This window comes from Dasypus novemcinctus, chromosome 21, assembly GCF_030445035.2.
Source record: "Dasypus novemcinctus isolate mDasNov1 chromosome 21, mDasNov1.1.hap2, whole genome shotgun sequence".
Classification (NCBI taxonomy): Eukaryota; Metazoa; Chordata; class Mammalia; order Cingulata; family Dasypodidae; genus Dasypus; species Dasypus novemcinctus.
The window spans coordinates 67425049-67447672 of record NC_080693.1 but is presented as its reverse complement, the minus strand read 5'-3'; the positions used below and the strand labels follow the sequence as shown (position 1 = coordinate 67447672).

At 49.4% G+C, this 22624-nt stretch overlaps 1 protein-coding gene across 3 annotated transcripts in view; it reads right to left on the bottom strand.

Moving 5' to 3' along the window:
- MRC2 (mannose receptor C-type 2) overlaps positions 1-15419 on the bottom strand; it is a 55573-nt gene extending 40154 nt beyond the window's left edge. The window contains exon 1 of one of the 3 annotated variants that reach the window (XM_004478535.5): positions 14875-15419. In XM_004478535.5, coding sequence (XP_004478592.2) covers positions 14875-14977 — 103 coding nt within the window. In that variant the 5' untranslated portion in view covers positions 14978-15419. The remainder of the gene's footprint in view (positions 1-14874) is intronic. The other 2 variants (XM_058284473.2, XM_004478534.5) reach the window with 2 other exon arrangements.
- Positions 15420-22624: the final 7205 nt, after the last annotated feature.

Sequence of the window (22624 nt, the reverse complement as noted above, 5' to 3'; positions counted from 1 at the left end):
TAGGGGAGCCCCATGTGCAAGGAGTGCACCCCGTAAGGAGAGCCACCCCACATGAAAAAAGTGCAGCCTGCCCAGGAAAGGCACCGCACACATGGAGAGCTGATGCAGCAAGATGGCGCAACAAAAAAAGACACAGATTCCAGGTGCTGCTGACAAGAATACAAGCGGACAGAGAAGAACACACAGCAAATGGACACAGAGAGCAGACAACTTGGGGTGGGGAAGGGGAAGGAGAGAGAAATAAAATTAAAAAAAAAATCTTAAAAAAAAAAGTTAAATTAGCATCAGAATAAACAAAATTGTTATAGATTTAGGATGCCAAATTTAAAAATCATGCTAACTACAAAGAAAATACACAAACTTGTAAAAACAGAAAGTAGAGTACAGGTTACCAGGGGTAGAGGGTAGGAAAAATGTAGAGTTCATGCATAATGGGTATAGGGTTCCAGTTCGGGGAGATGGGAAAGTTTTAGTAATATTAGGAAGGTGTTGCGGGCAGCACAACATTGTGAATGTGATTAATCCCACCGAATGGTATGCATGGCAGTAGTAGATATGGGAAGGCTTATGTTAAAAAAGAAAGAGCAATTAAAGAGACAATGACAATTAAATCCAATATACAACCCTGGAAGAATCTAAGAATGGAGGAGAAAAGGCTCAAAAGGACATTATTGGGACATATGGAAAAACTGGAATATAGAAGGTGTAAACTTTATATCAATGTTAAATTTCTTGACCTTGATAACTGCACTTAAGGTGATTATGTAAGTGAATATCCCCATTTCTAGTAAATGTACATGGAAGTATTTTATGTTCAAGGAGTATGATGCATGCAACCTGCTATCAAAGGTTCAGAAAAGAGAGAGAGAGATGGGAGATGGATAGAATTATCAGCAAATGTGACAAAATATTAAACATGGTAGATGTGGATATCAGCAATGGAAGGGATGTCTGTTTGAGTTCTCTTTATGGATTTTGTGTATTATTTTTGCAACTGTCCTATAAACGTAATATTTTAAGATAAAAAGTTTGAAGAGAAAAAAAAAGGAAGCAAAAAGAAATGAACAGAGTAGTCAACAGAGCTCAGGTGCTGGATTCAAATTTGGGTTTGAATTTCTGTTCTTGAGCAAGTCAGTCACTTGACCTCTTCATCTCTCAGTGTTAAATAGTGAAAATAATACTCATGTTTACCACACCTAATAAGTACCGAGCACTTAGCCTGTGCCAGGAGGCCGTGGATGGTTGCCAGGACCGGCCGTGCTTGTGTATGTAAAGGCCTCACCGCACTGCCTCACACAGAGTCAGTTCCTGGTGGCATCAGCCCCAGCGGGGCAGCCTTCTGGAGGAGAGAGTGTGGCAACATTTATCACAAGCCTTCAAAAGCAGTAACTCTTTAACCCTAGAATTCACTTCTAGACGTTTTACATAAGGAAATAATTAAGACTTTGCGAAAGATACAGCCACACAGCATTATTTATAATGGTAGTAATTGGAGGATGTAATAGTTTTATGTGTCACCCTGGCTAGGCTGTAGTACCTAGTTATTTAATCAAAAGCTAATCCAGGTGTTGCCGAGAAGGCACTTTTTAGGTGTGGCTAACGTCTATCATCAGCTGACTTTAGATAAAGGAGATCACCCTCAGGGGTGTGGGTGGGCCTCATCCAATCGGTTAAAATGCAGCTTAAGACTGGAGCTTTAATTTCCAGCCTGCAGGGCTGCCCTACAGAATTCCTACTTGCTAGCCGCCATAATTGCTTGAAACAAACAAATAAATATCTACTGGTTCTGTTTCTCTGGAGAATCCCAACATATAGGGGGGAACACATGTCTAGCTATATGGCATTGACTGAATAAACTAAAATACACCAACATAACAGAATACCATGCTCTTAATAAAAATGTGTAAGAGTGTTTAGGTATAGATAGAAGTTTACATTCTACTACTGACTTTTTTTTTTAAGTCAATGTACACGATCTCGTTTCTACTTTTTTAAAAGATCAAGGGAAGTCAAGAAAGACATTTCTGCATTCTTGTTCTTTAATGTGGATGTCTGCAGTTGCCTGGGAGCTTGTTTATAATGCAGGTGCCGAGGCCTTAGGGCAGGCTACTGAATTGGAATCTCTGGGGTGAGGGAATATCTGTTTTGAACAAAATTCCTGGTTAATTCTGAGGCACATCGGCGTTTCAGAACGCCTGTATATACGCAAGCATTAACAATGGTTATGACTGACTTATGGGATAGCTGGTGATATTTATTTTCTTCTCTTTGTATTTTCTATAATTAATGTAGATATTTAGTAACTAAGAAGAGATAGAGGAATATGTGTGTTGTGTTTGTCCTTTATTTCAAATATGACCCGATGTAACCTTAACCCATATGTGAAGAGTTTTACACTAAACCCAGGCCATCTGGAAGGGGCAGGAGGGGGCATAAACCAAAAGAGCTGCTCCCTCTGTGAATGTAAAAAAACGGGTGAAGCCAATGACCCAGTCCTGAGGCCAAGGAGCACAGACTCCCCTGAAACAAAGAAGCTGGCTGAGTTTGCAGGCATTTAGTGGGTGCAGGTCAAGACGTTTTCCTACCCTGAGTTAGGATCCCCATCAATCTGGAGGTCAGAATAAGGGTCCATTCTGCCAAGATGCACAGGTTGTTTGTAACAGCGAAAAACGAGAAATGACCTAAATGTTCAATAGGGGACAAGTGGCGGTACATCCATACAATGGAATCCTAGGCAGCCAACAGACGTGCTGGACATGAAGTAAGTCGATGACATGTTGACAAATGAAAGAAGGACACAAAACAATATGAAAACATCTATGCAAAATTATGTATGGGGAGGGGAAGGGAGGGGAGATCTCGAGGGATGTTCTCCAAAATGTGAAGAGTGGTTATTTCTTGGTGGTGAAATCTGGGACTTTTTTTTTTTCTTTTTTTGGTAACTTTCTCTATTTGAATTGTATATTATGAATAGCTATCAATTTTACAATCCCAAAAATCTATTCTTATCTTGAAGAAAATAAAACTGTCTTTTCACAGCCTCATTCAAGTCGCTAATGGAAGCTCCCCGCAAGATACCGTAGGCTGCTGGAGGCTTTGGGAGGGCGGAGGTTAGTCAGACAGAAAGCCTGGGGGTGCGAGAGGCGGTGCTCACAGCCCTCCAAAGCAGGGGAGGCAGCCTGATCCAAAGCATGTAAACCTTACTAAAAAGGCCAAGTGTGCGTGGGGGGCGGGGGGTGCTGAAAAGATATTTCCCAAATAAAGTTTTAAAATGAACAAACAGAAGATAAGGCAAGAAACTCATATAAACCAATGAGAAATACACAGAGAACCCAATAGTGTTAAGGCAACAGGACCTGAATAAATAAAATAAAGAATATGAACAGACAGTTCACAAAGAAAAAATACCAGAGCCTAATAAAACAATGGAAATATGTTTAAAGGCACTTGGGGCTCCAGGTAATGTTCTCATTTTCTGGATCTGAGCCATGGTTACACAGGTGTGTTCAGTTTGTGAAAAATCATTGAGCTAAACATTTACAATATTTTCACTTCTCCGTATTTATCGTATACCTCAAGAATTAAATTTTTAAAAGCAAGGAATGGACAAAACCAAAATTCAGGAGAGATTGCCCAAGTGGGCGCAGCAGGGGATTACGGGAGACACACACAGAGACAGATTTAAATATTGCAATATTCTATGTCTTGGGCTAGGTGGTGGGCTCACAAATGTTAGTTATAATTAATTTTTGTTTATAAATATATGAAAGAGGGCTTGCATGGAACCAAACAGGCCTGGACTGCATTCCCTGCTCTGCCATTCACGGAGTGATGTGGCTCAACTTTCTTATCTGTGAAGTAGAGGAATGTGCAGATAAAAAAAAATAGTGTACGTGGAGTTGCCTAATACTGACCCTGGCAGACTTTATGTGGTCAGTAAGAGTGTTTCCTTGTCTCACTTATTGCACAAACAACATTATATAGAAACGCTATGAAGTTTAAAAAGGCTATCTCCTAATATGGTATACTAGTGCCTTTCTGATTTTGCACTCCAGTCTCGCACATATGCACCATCATTTAGTGTTTATGAAATTATGGTTTCTGTTGTTTTCTAAATGGTTGTATTAAAATGTTTGAGTCCTCTATCTTTGCCTCTTCCCCTTCTGTAAAAACTCAGCTAAGCGCATAGCAAGAAGGCAGCAGCACATGCCACAACATCCGTCCCACATTAATGGACAGAGCCACAAAGCGTTTCCCAGCAGCCTCACTTGCAAACTAGCTCTTGTGTGTGTGCACCTTGTATGTGTCATTGTCACGAAAACCTCTCTGAGGCTGACCTTCTGAGACAGGCCAAATCCAGCTGACTTAAGTCCTAAACAGAGCATCTGCGCACTATGCTTTAAAACATGGAGTGGGGAAGCAGATGTGGCTCAGGCAGTTGGCTGCCCACCTACCACATGGGAGGTCCCAGGATCAGTTCCTGGTGCCACCTAAAGAGGAGACAAGCAGACACAGAAGGACATGAATGGACAAAGAGAACAGACAGCGAGTGCAAAAAAATGAGGGGCGGGGCAGAATAAATAACTAAATAAATCTTTTAAAAAATTAAGGAGATGGAAGAGATACGACATCTAGCTAAATCTTGGACCAAAATAAAAGGAGGAGAGCTATAAAGGACATTACTAGAGTAATTGGAGAAATCTGAACAAAGATAAAATTATTTCATCTATATCACTTTTCTTGGGTACGATTATATCATGGGTATGTAGGAGAATGTCTTTGATTTTTAGTTGATACATGCTGAGGTGTGAAATGTCAGGATGTCAACAATTAACTTTCAAATCTTCACCAAACACCCCATACACACTCAAAGACACATAGTGAGGTAAAGCAAATGTGGCAAAGTGTTAACAGTTGGTCACTTCAGGTGATGTTTCAGTTTGCCAAAGGGCTGCTGATGCAAAGTACCAGAAATGGGTTGGCTTTTATAAAGGGGATTATTTGGCGTAAAAGCTTACAGTTCCAAGGCCATGAAAAGTTCAAATCAAGGTACCCTAAGAGGTGCTCTCTCATCAAAGGCAGACACCACGTGTTGAGGCAAGATGGCCGCCAATCTCTTCAGAGGTTTGAGCTCAGCTGAAGGCAACCAGGCAGAGGTTTGTCTCTTCTCCCATCTCCTCTATCAGTCTGTTCGGTACCACATTCTTTCTGAGTTCAGCTGTAAGCTATTGAGCATGTGGCCTGTCTCTCCCTGGGCCTCAGCTCTTTGAGCTTCTAGGGCGCTTCTCTCCTCTTGAGCTGCTCTGTGGGCCCAGCCTCTTGGGGGCTTCCTGCTTAAACGAGCCTCTAGTCCTCTCTCAGGTGACAGGGTCAAAAATGGCAGCTTCGTTTTCCTCTGTCTGTGTGTCTCTCTCCACGCATCAGACCCAGCAAGAGGGCGGAGACTCAACATGATAGAGTCCAATAGAAAACCCAAAATCCATCTTACCAAGTAATTTAATCAAAGTTCCTTCAACCAAATTTAATGCAATCAAAAGATATCACAATACAGGAATAGATGAGTTTAAAGACATAATCTTTCTCTTTTTGGGATTCATAAAATAATCTCAAACTGCCACAAGTGAAGAGCATTTAAATTTTATTTTTTTCAACTTTTCCAATGGTTTGAAATCATATCATACCATAGTTAGTCCTCCAGAATTTTTTTTTGTTCCACTCAGTATTATGTCTCTAAGATTCACTCATGTTGTTGCATATAGCTAAGGTTCATTAATTCACTGTTACATAATATTCCATTGTGTTTCTATGCTCTATAGCAGGGGTTCTTACCTTTTTTGTTTCACTGACCCCTCTGCCAGTCAGGTGAAAACCAGAGACCCCTTACTAAGTCCACATTATACTGTGTATTATTTAATAAATATATCCCACCTGCACCAACATATCTCCACAAAAATGTTTTTTTGAATTTTAGTTCAAGTTTATGGAACCCTTGCCAAGAATTCCTGTTCTACAGCATAATTTATATATCCATATTTCTTTTTACACGCACTTTTTGTTTTGTTTTCACTATTATAAACAAGCTACCAAGCCCTTTCCAAAACCACCAGTGCTTTTGTATCTTCAGATCCTTCAGAACTGAGGGTAAGCACCTCTGGATTAAACAGATGTCAGGACTGACTTGCACAAGGGATTGCCTGAGGGATTAAGACTGAAGGAAGGCGGTGGACTTGGCCCAGTGGTTAGGGCGTCCGTCTACCTCATGGGAGGTCCGCGGTCAAACCCCGGGCCTCCTTGACCTGTGTGGAGCTGGCCCATGCGCAGTGCTGATGCGGGCAAGGAGTGCCCTTCGTAGGGGGGCCCCATGCACAAGGAGTGCGCCCCGTAAGGAGAGCCGCCCAGCGAGAAAGAAAGTTCAGCCTGCCTAGGAATGGCGCCGCCCACACGGAGAGCTGACACAAGATGATGCAATAAAAAGAAACAGATTCCTGTGCCGCGGACCAAGAAGATGCAGCAAATAGACAGAGAATAGACAACCAGGGTGGGGGGGAAGGGGACATAAATAAATAAATCTTTAAAAAAAAAAAAAAAAGACTGGCGGAAGAGGGAAGTGGACTTGGCCCAAAGGATTGGGTGTCTGCCTACCATATGGGAGGTCCAGGGTTCAAACCCCGGACCTCCTTGACCCATGTGGAGCTGGCCCACGCGCAGTGCTGATGTGTGCAAGGAGTGCCCTGCCACTCAGGGGTGTGCCCCGCGTAAGGGAGCCCCACACGCAAGGAGTGCACCCCGTAAGGAGAGCCGCCCAGCGCAAAAGAAAAGTGCAGCCTGCCCAGGAATGGCGCCGCCCACACTTCCTGTGCTGCTGACGACAACAGAAGCGGACAAAGAAACAAGACGCAACAAATAGACACAGAGAACAGACAACCAGGGGAGGGGGGGAATTAAATAAATAAATAAATCTTTAAAAAAAAAAAAAAGAAATGAATGTCAGTGATTAGGCAGGCATCTTCCCTTGTAACCAGGGTGTGCCTATCATTTTGTAAGATTATCTTGTAGTCATGAGGATGTTTTTTCTTGGACACATGTCCATGTACTGACATTAACTATATATTTGTCATTTAAGGAATTATGCAAACTCTCCATAGTGTAAAGATATCTTAGTTTGCTTAGCCATTCTCTTATTGTTGGGCATTTAGGTGGTTTCTAATTTGTTTTGCTACTACGGAAAGAATGTCTACGAGCATTTTCCCCTGTAGAGATTAATGCTTTCTAAATCCTAAAAAGTGGAGTTAGGAGGTCAAAGGGAATAGTCTTATAGTTTCTTACATATTGTCTGAAACACTGAATCCTGAACAATTTAAACCAATTTATAGTGCTCCCATCATACATATTGATTTTGTAACAGCTCTGCCAAAATTAGGTTTTTTGTTTTTAATAGTTTAAATGCATATATATATTTTTTTTTTTTTTTTCTGAAGAGTTACTGAGGTTCAAACCTGGGACCCATACATGGGAAGCAGGTGCTTAACCATTTGAGCTACATCTGCTCCCTGTAAGTAAATATTTTAAAGAAAGTTCATCTTTAATTTCTAGAGGTCTTTGTACTTTTCTATGTGACAACTTGCCATCAAGGTATAAATTGAAATTAAAATATCTAATTGCAATCCAGTTGTCTCAATTACACTTAAAAGCAGATTTCTTTTCCCATTAGTGTGTTGTTCCTGGTGTGTCTCACATTAAGGTCTTACAGCAGTTTAAACCTACTTCTAGCCTATTGGACTTTTTCTGTTTATTTTAAATGCCATATGGTTTTCAAGACTATGATGTCATCTATCTTAATCTTAAATTCTGGAAGGGTAAAGCTCTTAATTGCCTTTATATTTAAAGAAAAAAAGAAGTCTTGGGAATGCTTACCTGCTATCTTTGTTTATTTCAAAAAATATTTACTAAATGCCACTGTATCCAAAGCCCCAGGCCAGACCCCGTGTAGAGATAAAAAGGTGCTTACAGTCAGTCTGGGGAAGGAAGAAGTGGCTCCACCAAGAGGTGGCAGTTTTAAATGCTAAGAAGCTCTGGAAAGAAAGGCTCCTTCTAGGTGAGGGCGACCTCAGTGTTGAGCTCAACTTGGAGAAAGAGCTGTGGAAACCAGGTGTCCCTGGCAGAGGGAAAAGTCAAGCAGATGTTTTGCTGGGAGGAACTTGGGGCATCTGTGGTTACCAGCAAGTAGCTCCGTCTGACTTGCACAAGGGGTTAGGAATAAAGGGTAGAACCTCACTGGGGAAGGCCTTGAGTGCTATATTCAAAATGTTTTGACTTTGTTCTTGTGGTGGCTTGGAGTTATGCACCACAGACAAAGATGTTCTTAATCTTAATCCATTCTTATGGGTATGAACCCATTGTAAATAGAGACTTTTAATAAGGCTATTTAGTTAAGGTGAGGCCCACCTGAATTAGGATGGGCCTTAGTCCTGTTGCTGGGCCTTACAGGAAGGCCACAAAGAGAGAAGCCGCGTAAGTGGCAAGAAGCTGGAGGCCAAAGAACCCAGAAGAGAAGACGACATCGCCATGGGCACTACCATGTGAGAGAAAAGCCAAGGACCGAGGATCACCAGCAGCCAGCCCCAAAAAGCTACAGTCTTCAGGTAGAAAGCACTGCCTTGCTGACGCCTCGATTTCGGACTTCTCTAACCGCAAAACCATGAGCTAATAAATTCCCACTGTTTAAGCCAACACATTGTATGGGATTTGCTTTAGCAGCTGGGAAACTGGAAAAAAATTCTGTGGTGACTGAAGCTGCCCTTTAGGATCACAAATCTGGCAGCAACGTCTGCCCTGGACTGAAAGGGGCAGGGAGACCATGGATGAAAACTTTGTCACAAAGGCCTGTAGAAGAGAGAATTTTCAAAAAATTTCCCTCGGTAGGGAACCAGCTTATCACTATTATTTTTAACCATAGTACATCCTTCCCCTATCATCCTGAGTACAGCTAATAAGACCAAGGCGGTTTGGTAGTCCTGTCATGGAACAATCCCATTTTACTTGGGAATGGTGTGAAATGTTTCCACTGGGTGTGCTCTGTCAGAACCCAGGTTGTCTGTCAAAAGCATCCACGCTGCAAGGTGAGGCCTCGGGCCTCAGTGGATTTAGGCATCAGCGAAGCAGTTAAGAACTAAGCAGGCAATCCGTGACTGCGTGGACAGGACGTGGCGGCAGAGTGACCAACTGTCTCCAGTGTGCCTGGGACTGTCCAGGGTTTAGCACCGAAAATTCCAAGTCCAGGGCAAACTGGGATGGTAGCTCACCTTAAATGAAGGTTAGATGAAGGACGGTGGTAAACTGAGAAGGTTGAGGGGTTAGTACACTTGAAGATGAGGTTTGTTTGTCTTTTCCTTTAAGATTTAAATTTGGGAAGCAGTGTGGCTCAACTGATAGAGCACCCTGCCTACCATATGGAGGGTCCAGGGTTCAAACCCAGGGCCTCCTGACCTGTGTAGTGAGCTGGCCCATGCGCAGTGCTGCCACACACAAGGAGTACACCCCGCAAGGAGAGCCACCCCTTGAGAAAAAAGCGCAGCCCACCCAGGAGGGGCATCGCACACACGGAGAGCTCATGCGGCAAGATGACGCAACAAAAAAACCAACAGTTTCCCGGTCCCGCATGACAAGAATGCAAGCAGACACAGAAGAACATACAGCGAATGGACACAAATAGCAGACAATGGCGGGGAAGGGAAGAGAAATAAAAATAAATCTTTAGAAAAAAAAGATTTAAATTTATTTTCAGAAAAAGTATGACTACTTTTAGGCACTTAAAGTAGTTAGCAAAGTGTCACTGGCTTTGATAAACAAAGTGGTTGTAGTTTGGACTTTGTACATTGGTGATTGGTTTCATCATATCTGAGTCCCTTGAAATTCATGTTTTCTCTTCCTAATAATAAAAATAGCAATAATTTAATCCGATTTGCTAAGAAATGACTGTGCCCAGAACTGTACCAGGCATGTGACACACATCATCTCACGTTTATGTAATTCCTTTTATACCCCTACAAGGGAAGTGTTATTTTCTCCCTTTTACGAATGAAAACCCTCAGCCTTTGCCTGAGGTCATACAGCTGTGAGTGCCTTGAATCAGTCACACGGACCGTCCCTAGCTCCATTTCCAGAGGACAGAGTGGAGGAAGGAATGCTCCTGGCCAGCCTCAGTCTACAGGAGGAGCCGCTGGTGACCACCACCTCCTACTACCCTTCCAAATACACCGATTACGGCAGGAAAGGCTGAGGAACTCTGGCTTGTAGGTTTTCCTCATTAGGAGCTCCCAGTCCGCCACGGAAGCTTCTCCCCGTTTCCTCCTAGAGGCAACTCCTGAGAAAGATAAAAAGGGGGGCCAGCCCTCGTCCTGGGACTTATCACCATGTGCCATGTCTGGGTGCTTGCCTCCCCTCGTGTCTCTCTCAGGGACCTGGAGCCTTGAAGGAGGGGTAAGCGTAGCCAGGGAAGAAGGGGGGGGGGTGCAGTGCGCACAAAGGCCCGGAGGTGGGCAAGCCCAGAGGAGGGCCAGGGAGGAGAGCAGTGGGCGCTGAGGAGGAGAAAGCGGCCGGAGGCGTCGGGGTGGGCAGTCACACAGCCAGACGCGCCGCAGTAAAAGGAACCGAAACCGGGAAGGGGCAGGAAATGTGCAGGCAGAGAGGTGGAAAGGAGAGGAAGGCAACACGATGTTTCCGAAGGGGCTGGGGGCCGCGGATGCTGCTGGCGGCCTTCATCCGCCTTCCTGTTCGCTGACACGACCCCGAGCAGAGGCGCGAGTAGGACTCAGTGCCCAGCGTGAGTTCCAAGAGCTACGTCGTCTCTCCAGTGCCCTCCCGCCCAGGTTTACAGGAGCACGTCATGGGAGAGTGGCCCTTCCCTGTCTCACGAGGGATGAAAAGGAGGACACATCAGGTGCCAGCATTGCCCAGGCCCTCCAAGTTCAGGGACCCCCTTTCAGGGTGGGCAGGGGGAGGGGGCCGCAACAGAGAGCAGGCTACGGTAATCCCTGCTCTCAGTACTGCGTGGGCTCAGCACACACGCACTGAATGAAAGAAAGAATGAACGAATGAACAAACACAGGAATCCCTGACCTTCAGGGCGCTGAGGTGCTGGGCAGGGCGGGCTCCTCCCGGATCAGGCCCACTTATCATAGACACCCCCCTGGAGTGGGAACCTCAGAGATCCTGAAGACAGAGGGCTCTTGGTCCCTCTCTCCTGGGTCCACTTGGACCACGAGACCGACAGCCAGGCAGCTGAAGCACAACCAAGGGCTGCAACCCACTTCTTCAGGATTCCTCCGTACTGAGAGGACTTCCTGGAGGGCTGGGGGCTACGGAGGAAGACCCTACAAAGCAGAGTCCTCCAACCTTTCGTTCAGGCTCTGCAGCCACGGTGAGCCTTCCACCAGCACTTGTACCACTTTCTCCTGGTGTGGCCTCGAGCTGATTTTTGACTCCCAATGTGTGAAGTGGGTGAGAACACCCATAGGGTTGTGAGATGGGTGTGAGCACCAGGTGGGGCACACAATAGCAGCCATCAGTTATTGCTTCATCCCTGGAGGGGGTGGGAGGGCTTCGGCTTCATGCTCCCTCTAAGGGTGAATTCAAATAACTAGTCCTCTGAGAATTTCACAGCGTGGCCAGAAATCATCACCTCTGCCAAATCGCCGTACCATGTGGGCAGCAGAAAGCCAAGGCTTCCCCGGGGTACAAACGGTGTCAGAAGCTGGGCTTCCACCTCCTCTCCCTGCATTTCCACCTTGCCCAGGTGAACCCAGGGGAGAGCGGGATCCCAGTGCCAGCGCCAGCTCAGCCAGGCACCACGGGGCCCTGGCAGCTCACGGAGGGCGAGCAGGCTGGAGCAAGGAAGACCACGTCCTGTGGGGCGAAAAGTGGGAAGGCTCCTGGCGGCTGACTCACCAGGCACTCGGGCGGAGGCGTGGGCGACTGTCTAGCTGACTCCAGCAGTAGCAGCAAATACCTGATGACTTCAAGAACCCCGCCTCCTCCCCTGTGCTCCCACACTCCCCCAGGACATATCACAGGGAGATTTCCTAGGGGTGCCTCACTCACCCACCTCTAAGCCTGATCCCTGCACCCCGTTTTCCACACTGCACCTCATTTCTCTGCTCAGAAGCCTCCAGGGGTTCTGCCAGCTGGCAAGTCGCTCCCCCACCCTGGCCTCCAGGCTCCTGGCCAGTCCCTCTGACACTCGAGCTCCTCCCCACCCCTCAGCAACTTCCACCGCAGCCAGCCCGGCAAGCCTTGCGTGGTCCCACACAGCCCGGTCCACCTTCTGGTCCCACGCGCTCTGCTCCCCTCCCTGCCTCTGCGAAGCCTGGTCCCACCCAGGAACCTCAGAACGTCTTGGCGACCCTGTGCCCCCCACTCTCCCTAGCCTCCTGACAGTAAGCTGGGGCAGGGGTGTCCCAGCCTTTCACTTTCTACTTGAGTGACCTGGGGTCAGGAACTGGACCCTCTTGGCTTCCATTTCACCTGCAAAATGGGCCCAACTCTACCTACCTCCCTGGATTATCAGAATTAAATGAGAAACTGCACAGACAGCGTTCGGCCGGCTCCCGGCGCAGGCTCTGGGTCAGTGGACTTCCCGGCTCCCCGCCCTGTTCAATGTTTTGTGTTTCGTTCTCCAACAAGCTTTTATATTCCCGGAGGATGCATCTTACACTCCTCTGTACCTTCCCTCCTCCCCCAAGTACTTGGCTCGGTGCTGAGCAAACAGGGAACGCTCCAAAAATGCAGTATTACCGCAATTAATAACGAGGAGGCCCTGCAGCCCCGCGCTTTGCGGGAAGCTGCACCGAGGGCGAGAAAGGGTGGAAGACGGATTCTGCCAGCGCACACCAAGAGGGCAAGGCCGCCGCCGCCCCCCCCCCCCACGGGGCTGCAGTGCCCCCTCTTCCCGGCAGGGCGCCCCACCTGATGAGCAGGAAGCCACCCACCCAAGGCCCCCTCCCCAGAGTGGGTTTCACCCGGAGCAGTGCTGGCTGGCCAAGAGCAACGGTATCTCCCCAGGCATTTCCTGCGACAGGGTCGGTTCCAGGGACTGGGGAACTCATCCCAGGGGGGCGGCCACCTCAGGCCCCAGGGGATGAGAGCTCTGCTGGAACGAATTCGGCCTGGAGGCTCTGAAAGGCTTCCCAGAGGAGGACAAACAGAAGGTAGCAGGGTGGGGCAGGAGCATTCTGGGCAGACGGAGAGTTACTCACAGGGCTCGTGCTCACCCGCTGCTGCAGAGCAGGCACCCCTGCCCCTTCCCCCTCCCACCCCGACCTGAGCTCCTTGGGGCAGTGTCCTTTCTTCCTCGTGGGGGCTGGGGGTGGATCAGTGCAGTGCCACTGGGAAGGGGCCCTCTGAGGCCGTGGGGCCACAATTCCGGGGACAAGGACTGAGGGGGGGCAGTGCGCGCGCTTCTCGGGCGGCAGAGGGGGCACTGCAGGTATCCTCCCGGACAGGGCCTCTCACCAGGCACTTCCAAACCCCCTTGCCAAAAGCTCTAGGGGACAAAAAGCCAAGTCAGCACTCTGGCTGTGACCCTCTCCCAGGGCCTGGCTTTAAAGTGTGCTCTGGAGCATTGGAACACAGCCCCCACCCCACCCCCAGGTCCTCTAGAGCAGGAGGCAGGGAGGCAGGGGAAGGCGTGTGAGCCTGGACCTGTCGTCAAGAGGGAGTTGCGACCTGGCAGGAGGGCTCTGCTCAGTGTGACTGTGGCACCCACAGCATGGAAGGGCATAATCAGGAAGGATATGAGTCTCAGATCCCCACGTCACCCCAGCAGGCCAACCCAACAAGCAGTGGCCACAGCTGGAGGCCCCAGGGTCTCCTGAGGGCTGAGTGGTCCTTCTACAAATCCCCAAACCCTGCACCCACCACCCCCACCCCGTTTCACTCATCCCCATCCCCAGATTAAGCATAAAGCAAGCCCAGGCTGGGGTGCTTGGCCATACCAGCTTTACCCCTGACAACCTCCCAGGAAGCAGATTTTTCCCATTATTTTGGCATAGGATCTGTCTGTCCCCACACTTCACTGTCACCCCCTTTGAAAGAGAAGCAGGGAGAGGCAGTTTCTTTTCTTTTTTTTTTTTTTTGCTTTCTGTTGGTTGGGTTTTTGCATCTTTTTAGCAGCTCTCTTGCCACCCAAGATCTGTCCACTCTGAGGGGATGCCAGTTTGGACAGAACCACTGGCACGACAAGACATTATACACACACCCGGTGCCCAGCCTGTTCCTGTGTCCTGCAAAAAAGGGCTCCACAGGACTCGGATCAAGTGGCGCGGATGCGCATGCTACAAGCCATCCTTGAAGTCCAAGTGTGGAAAAGAAAATAAAAAACACCCTGAAGATGCCAGGAAGGGTGAACAAACCCTTAAGAATAATTTGAAATCAATAACAACGCCTGAGTCCTTGGGGCGAGGGGGCCGGCCTGGAGACTCCTGGAGGGCCCGGTCTCTGGTTTGCGGGACGCGCCCTGCGGGTCCCCAGGCCGAGCGCAGGGCCATCGCCGGGTGATCTGTAGGGCAGGGCGAGGGGGTCCCCCGGAGCCCGCTCGCTCGCTTCCTCCGAGGCTGCTCCAGACCCTCAGTCTCCCCTCCCCCGCCACCCGCCACATCTGGTTCCACTCAGGTCCTCCCCCACCTCCAGGCGCGCTCCTCCTCCCCTCTCCTCCCCCGCGTTCGAAAAAGCGGAGACGATTTTTAAAAACCCGGTCACACACACACACACACGCATGCACACACACACGCTTCTGTTGGGGAAAAAAAGAGGCAAGTCGAGAGAGGCCCGCTCCCCGCCGCCCGGCCCCCGAAGTTGGCCAAGTTGGCAGCGCCTTACCCGGGAGAGCTGCGGAGGCGCCGAGGTGAAGGCCCCCGAGGAGCAGGACGCAGCGCAGCAGGTGACGAGGCCGGGGTGCTGGGGCCGGCCGGCTGGGCCCCATCCCCACGGCGCGGCGCGGGGGCCAGACGCGGGCACCGAGGGCGCACGGGCGCAGCGCGCGGTGGCAGCCTCGGCGCAGGGCTGCGATGACCACCCGCCAGGGGCTCGTGTCCTCCTCTGGGTTGGGACGAAGTGATGCTTCCCGGAGAGAGGAGGGGAGGGTGGGGAGGCAGGCGGGCGGAGGGAGGGCGGAGGGAGGAGCGCAGAACCCGGGAGGAGGGTTTGAGGGGCAGAGGGGAAGAGAAGCTGGCAGCGTGAGAGGGGAAGGGGAGGAGGCGCGGGTGGGCACGGGGCCAGGAGAGAAAGAAGAGGTGGCGGGAGAGGAAGATAGCGGGGTCTAAGAGAACCCGGGGCTTGCACTCTTCCTCTGGCGTTTTCCCTTTCTCTCTCGGCCTCGCTCTCCAACTCTCTAAACCTTCCTGGCGCCCCAGACGCTGCGTCACAGCTCCCCGGCTGGCGCGGGCGGGGAAGCGACTGCAAAACTTTCCGCAAACTTCACCGCGTGGCTGGCTGTGTGCTGCGAGGCCCCACCGGTCGGGGACGCGGGCGCGCGGCTGGCCCAGGCTACCGGCTCCCCTCTTTCCCGCCACCTCCTCCCGGCTTCTTTCGCCGCCAAACCTCCGCTACCTCCACGCCTAAGAGGACCCCTCCCCCGAGCTGGTGGGGAAGGGGTGGAGCGCAGAGCTCGGCCACCCGGGCGAAGTGTGGGGGAGGGGGAGACAGGGCCCCTGCTCCTCGTAGGGAGCGCTAACAATCCTTGCACGTCTTGTTCAAACATTTGCGTGACTTCTGTGCCCACGTCCTTGGCGCAAACGGGTGTAGCACTTTTGCTGATTGGGGCCGCATCCAGAAACCTAGGGAAAATCTGTCCACTTGGATGTCCCAGAAGACCGACATCATCACGCCCCCAGCAACTGGACTGCTGGCCGCTGTCGCAAAGGACCAAATGGAAATTTCATAAAAGGGAAGTTTTATGGACGTTATTCAGTATTATGCAACAGGTCACCGCAGCGCAAAGCACTGGACTGTGAGGATGGCTGGAGCCCGGCCCTACCTCTACCACCACTCCCTGAGAGACCTGGAAAAGTCGCTTGGGCACTGTGGGCTCCCTGCCAGACTGACTTTTAAAGGCGCTAAATGCAGAGAAGATTCGGGTTCTCCCACCGCAAATAATCAAATAAAAACAATATGAAGCTATAATACGAATTTTGTTTCCTGTGTTTTTTGGGAAACAAATTCACATTTTCTTCTTTTTTATTACCCCTGTCCTTGGATAAATCTTTCTCATCCCTGTGATGAGGGTGTTGGGTCAGAGATGTTCACTGAACACCTCTGCCAGGCTGCGATTCTTGGCAAATGAGTGCAGAGGCTGCAGGGCCCCCAAGCCAGCACTCACTGAAATCCCTTAGAGTCCCCCCGCCAGGAGCTTTCATCCTTACCCACAGACCTTGGCCTTGAAGAGTGGTGAGCAGCCAGGCCCAAAGCCCCTGGCAATTCATGGCTAGCTCGGGCAGGTCTGACCAACAGGGCTGGGTCATTTGTGGCAACTGCTGCTTTTCTGCCCCTCAGGACACATCTTGGTGTGGCGTATCCTGGGAACCCAGCGCTCTGCACGCAACAGGAGGTGCTGGGGCAGCCTCCAAGATCTCCTCTTGGTGCCCCTTTCTCACAGTCCTCTTATCTACAGGGGCTTGAAGATTTGCCAGCTTCAGCTAAGCTGCTCTCCCTTTTCCCCCATCTGCACAGCCAACACATAGGACACTGTTTCTTTAAGTTGTCTTACAAGCTTCCATCTGCTCACTGTCTCTGGATGTGCTGGCCACAGTCCTCACCGAGGGGCCCCCTTTCCTCTGAAGGCACTGCATGGCCTCTGAATTCAGGCAGGGCCCTCAAGGGGCCCTCCAAGCTCTGAACCAGGGTCCCCTTCTCCCCATCAGCCTGAGTAGGCTGGGGCAGTCCTCCTGCCAGCAGGACAGAAGCCAACTACCTGACATCATCAGTGAGTGACATGGGTCCAGAAAGTCCACCTTTTGCCAGTACCCAGTACATGACTGCGTGACACAGAGGAGGTGCTCACTCATTTCTTCATTTACTCATTGAACAATCACTGATTGCTAGCCCTGTACTAGCTGCTGGGGAAACAATGGTGAGAAAGCATGGTACTAACCCTAGACATTTTTCACTTGGTGGGCAATATCGGCATATTTTTTGCCATATTCCAGGCAGAGAAAACTCGCTCCAAGGCCAAAGAGCATGAAAGTGCATCAGGCTGTTGGGGACAGATGTTTGTTCAAGTCTCTCAGGTTCTGTCCCAGTTTCCCCCCACCGTGAGACTTCCAGCTCCAGTGCCCCAGGGTTACACATCACCTTGCGCTGCTTGTCAGCCTGGGTCTGTGTCTGCATCCACCATCTTAGATCTTGAGCTCCCAGGGCAGAGAGCAGGGCCAGGTCTGGTGATTCTCCCTGTGGAGACTCAGCCCAGCCCCCGCTTCTTAAGCTCCTGTGCAGGATCAGTTGTCAGCGGGAATGTGGTTATGGTCTGCAGGAGAGTGGGGGTTTTCTGAGAGGACTTTCAGAGAAACCCCTCACCAATACCCAGAGCCTCATCTGCTTCCAGAGAAGCTGCAGTGTCCTGTGCCCACATCTGTATCCACATCCACACCACTGCTGGGCTCAACAGCCATTTCCAGAGGGCTGCGTGGGCTCGGTGCTGGGGACTTAGCGAGGGCTCTGACCCAGTCCAGGGCATTTTTGCCAAAATGGAATACCAGGAAATGGGTCTCCTCCAAATACTGGCCAACTATCAGACAGCAAGAGGCACTGCCAGTCTGCTGATTTTGTCAAAACCAGTTGAGTGGAAGGAGCACAGACCTTGGAGTTGGAAAGACCCGACTCTCCCAAGTAGTACTTAGTGACCTTGAGCCAGGTTACTTAAGCTCTGAGACTCCCAATTCTCACTTCTAAGTGGGGGAACAATTCCTACCTTGTCTTGAGAATTAAGTGCTACGTGTAAAGGGCTGGCATAGCTCCTGGTTCACAGGAGAGTTTCCTCCATTTCCCATCTTCCTCGTACATTTGGACATCAGGGTGTCTTCTGGTTTCTCACTCCTCACTCAGCCTATCTCCCACCACTGCCTGTGAGCTCTGCACAGGTCAGTTTTAGCAGGATTGCAACACTGGGCATTTTATTTTTACCTGAGAAGACAACACAACCTCCCCCTGACCCCTTTGGAGCCCATGTGGCTACCCCTTACCTACAGCACTGGGGATCTGAGAAGGAAAGGAAGAAGGTACCCTTGGGATTTAGGCAGATACAAGTTTCAAGGAGCCCCCACGTCTTCTAGGCATTGCAGCCTTGGTAAAGTCTGGTAACCTAAACCTAAAGAGCTATTTCTCCCTGACCCACCTTGCAGGGGAATTTTATGGCTGGTCTCTTCTCCTGACTGTTCTGCCCCTCTGTGACCACAAACACAACCTAAGAAATAGTCTGCCTACTTTCCCTAGGTTCTTCCCACGGATGCGTTTTTCTTTCTCTTGGAGAACATCTAGAAGAGCTCCCCCACTTCCAGGAGGGCCTCTGCACTTGTCTCCATTCACTTTGCCCAAGGTCTGGGTTAGATGACTACGCCTTTAAAGAGACCCCAAACCTTAACCCCGTTGCCCCCCACCACCCCTTTTTTATCCCAAGGGATAAAAGATATTCACAGCCTCTTCCAGGAAGCAGGAAGTGTAGACTTCCTCCTCAGGAGTCTGGGAGTTTGGATATAGGTTTGGTTCCCAGTTAGGAGAAACCACAATGCTTCCAGCTGCTAACAGGGTCCAGGAGTAAGCTTTGGACAGGAGAGCTCAGGATTGTGGCTCAGGATACTGCAGAAGACACAAAACAAAGGCCTCTAGGATACTCACTGCTTCCTGTCTCCACTTGGGAGGACTGGCAAGATGCAGTTTTCTCTAGTCTTAGTATTTGAATCTCTAAAGCAAGGCTGGCCTAGTTCTAGCCAACAGCCTTCTGTGGCTCCCACTATCCTGGCCAGGAGGCAAAAGAGGTGGCTCCTCCCTTGACCCACCCCTTCCTCCTGAGACCCCTGGTGGAACAGAGCCACTAAACAGAGCAGGAGCCAGGTGACTATGTCCAACAACCCACCATTCCCATCCCACTCCCAAAAGGCTGGCCAAACTTCCCATAGCCCCTAGTGAAGCAAGAAGTGGACTGGGGTGCCTAGGAGGCATGTCTGTGTAAAGCAAAGTTTTTCAACCATTCAGTGGTAAACAGAATTTTAAAAATGAAGTAAAACAGTGAATATCAGCACACTGCATGTGAGTTAAGTACTGTTCTGTGAAATATGTATTGGATTGAGATGTTAAGTATGTTTCTTACGGAGGGTAACCATCAAACAAACAAAAAGCACTGCTGTGGAGGACTGTGGAACCAGCCACCTAGGCTCCCCAGCTGTCCCTGCCCAGCTCTGATCTGTTCACTCCCTGACCAAAAGACTGACACACTGCCCCAACCTCCTCCACAGTCTCACATCTCGGTCCTATACCTTGGCTTGCCCAGTGCTACTTCCCCTTTCTAGGCACTATGCAGGCCACATGACTCGTCATTCCTTCAACCAGGCCCTGGGCTTACCATGGGGCCAACTCACATGGTGGTCTCAGTCCAGTGGGAGAGCCTGGCAAGTGAGCACACACTGTGACAACATGATATGGTCAGTGAAGTAAGGGAGACACACGCAAGATGCTGGGAAACCCCAGATGAGGGAAGGCTGGAGGTGCACCTAAGTGGAGTTTTCAAAGATGGCCCAATGGCCAAAACAGGTGAACAGCATTTGCAAAGGCCTGGAGGGGGAGGGGAATGGAAGGGTTGTGGAGTGACAAGCATTCTGTGCGGGAAGAGCACGGACAGCATGACGGACCTTTCGTTGCAAACACCCTCCCCTTATCCTTGTATTTAATTCTGCCTATCTTTCAAAGCCCAGTTCAATGTCATCTCCCAAATCCCCCATGGCCTCATTTCACACTTGAACACACCATCTCCTAGCTGGTATTTAGTTTCTAAACTATAACCTCTCTTAAAGCTGAAGCCTAGTCTGATAAACTTTTTAAAAAATCTCCCACAGAGCCTAGCCCAGCATATTATAAACAGATCTCCATAGGTGTGTTTTAAGAGGATAGCTTATAAATGTGGCACCTGTAGCTCAGAGCTTGAACAGTTGGCCCAAAGTCACACAGTAAGTTGTAACCTGAACCTAGCTCTCACTTGGAGCTCTACAGCTACCTACAATTCCAAAACTAGGCTCATTTTTGTCAAGGTGACATGGGGCAGGGGAAATGGCTGAGGAACAGGGTAGTGTTAAGACTATGGGTAGTGTGTTAATTTGTTAAAGGCTGCCAAGGCAAAATACCAGAAATGGACTGGCTTTTAGAATGGGAATTTATTAGATTAAAAGCTTACAGTTCTGAGGCTTTGAAAATGTCCAAACCAATGCATCATCAGAGATTCTGTCTCACCACAGCTTGGCTGCTGGTGATCCTAGACTCATGCCAAGTGGCAGGGCACAATGGTGGCTGGTATCTTCCAAAGTGTCTGCCTTTCTCTCCAGGTGTACTTCCTCTTGGAGCTCAGCTGTGGACAATCAGCCATATGACTTGTCTCTCCCCTCTTCTCTAGGCCTCATTTCTTTCAGCCTGTCAGAGACCTCTTTTCATGCCTCTGTCCTCCACTGACTCCAGCTTCTTGGTGTTTCTCTGTCTCTGCCACTTTTCTGTTTCTGCTTTTCCTTCTCCATTCACAAAGGACTCCTGCAAGAGGGCCAAGACCCACCCTGGGTCAAGCCTCACTGAACCAAGCCTATCAAAGGCCCACAATTGAATCCAGTCCAATCAAAAGGGTCCCACACCCACAGGAACAGACCAATTTTAGAACATAATTTTCAGGGCTCCACAAAAGACTCAAACCAACACAGGTAGTTGTCTGCAACTCTTAGATGCAAAGAAGCTACAGCTCCTGAAATTAATTTGTTAAGGAAAAGACCTTCCTCTTCCTGCTTCCCGGTGGGGTAGGGGGGTTCTGTTAGGGCATGGGAGCCAGGCTGAAGGACTCACGTCTTTATTACAGGCTTCCTTCTACCAACAGGCAGAGGCCCACACCAGGGGCCTTCCATGTTCTGCAAACATCTCTTTGGGGGCCACTGTAACAAGGTAGGTGGCATCTAGCAACACCCTCTGCCTTTTACTTTTTCAGTTGCTGAAAACATGTTCACATTTCTCATGCCATTTATATTAGTCAGCCAAAGGGGTGCTGATGCAAAGTACCAGAACTCTATTGGCTTTTATAAAGAGAATTTATTTGGGGTAAAAGCTTATGGTTACAAGGTCCTAAAGAGTCTAACTCAAGGTTACCAAACTCTATTGCCATGTGTTGAAAAGCAAGATGGTGGGCAACATCAGCAAAGGTTCAGCCTTCTTCCTCTTAAGGTTCCATGGTCCAGCTTCTTCCTATCTCAGCTGTAAGCTGGCATTGGGTTCGTCTCTCTTTCTGGGGCTCATTTCTTTCCAGGCTTAGCTGCTCTGGTCTTTTCATAGCTGTAAACTATCAGGCAAATGGCTCATCTCTCTTCCTGGGACCTCTGTTGTGTCTATGGAGCTGTTTCTCTTCCTGTGTATGTCTACTTCCATCTTCTTGATCGAGTGCCCCTTTATATAGCCCACCAAGGGGGAAGGGACTCAAACCTGCACACCCTAATGACATGGTGGAATCAAAGCCCTAATCTTGATTTAACCAAGAAACTGTAAAGCCTTTGAATTTAAATCAATCAAAAGGTATCATGCCCAGAGGAACAGTCCAGTTTACAAACATAATCAGAATCTCTTTTTGGAATTCATAAGTAATATCAAAATGCCACACCTTTCAAGCCTCACAGCACCCATGAGGAAGCCAGGGCAGAGAGACCCATTCCTGCTTGGCCAGTGAAGACACTGAAGTGCAGGAAGATTCCAAAGGGAAAGGCAGAGCAGGGAAGGATTTTCACTTTCTCACCTATAAAGCAAGATGACAGGACTAGATGACTTACGGAACCTGAAGCACTAATATAATGTGAAGCCATGCCCCCCTTTCCCCAACTGAGTTCAGATCCAGCCCAGGCTTGCCCAGGATTCGTGGGTCTCCCAGATTTCCAAGGGCTAGTCATGGGGGAGAGGAGGGATACAGTGAAGGGAGCCTGGGCCAGTACAGCCCCAGATTAGGGCAAGGTTCTCTAGCTGAGAGTGCCAACTGTGGCCTTGGCCCACAGGCTGTCTCTGCCCACAAACAGTGCTCAAAGCCTGCTTCACAAAAATTTCAAACCCACAGACCCCTCCTTTAATTGCTCCTGCTCCACCCACTGCCAGTCACCAACCTTTTCTGGGCCTCACTTCACTCACCCATACCTTGCCCCACCTAGGTTGCAAAGCAACACAGTTGAGAAACCCATTCTCTTGGCTGATCCTGCCCTCCATGCATCCCCCAACCCCCAAGCTGCCTTCAGAGTGAAAAGGTTCAGGATAAGGGTCTCCACAGTTGCAGGCTGCTCCCTGAGGCTACCACAGCTCTCTAGCTAGGCACTTCCCTCCACACCCAGGAGGCCTGACCTGTGGCCAGGCATAAGGT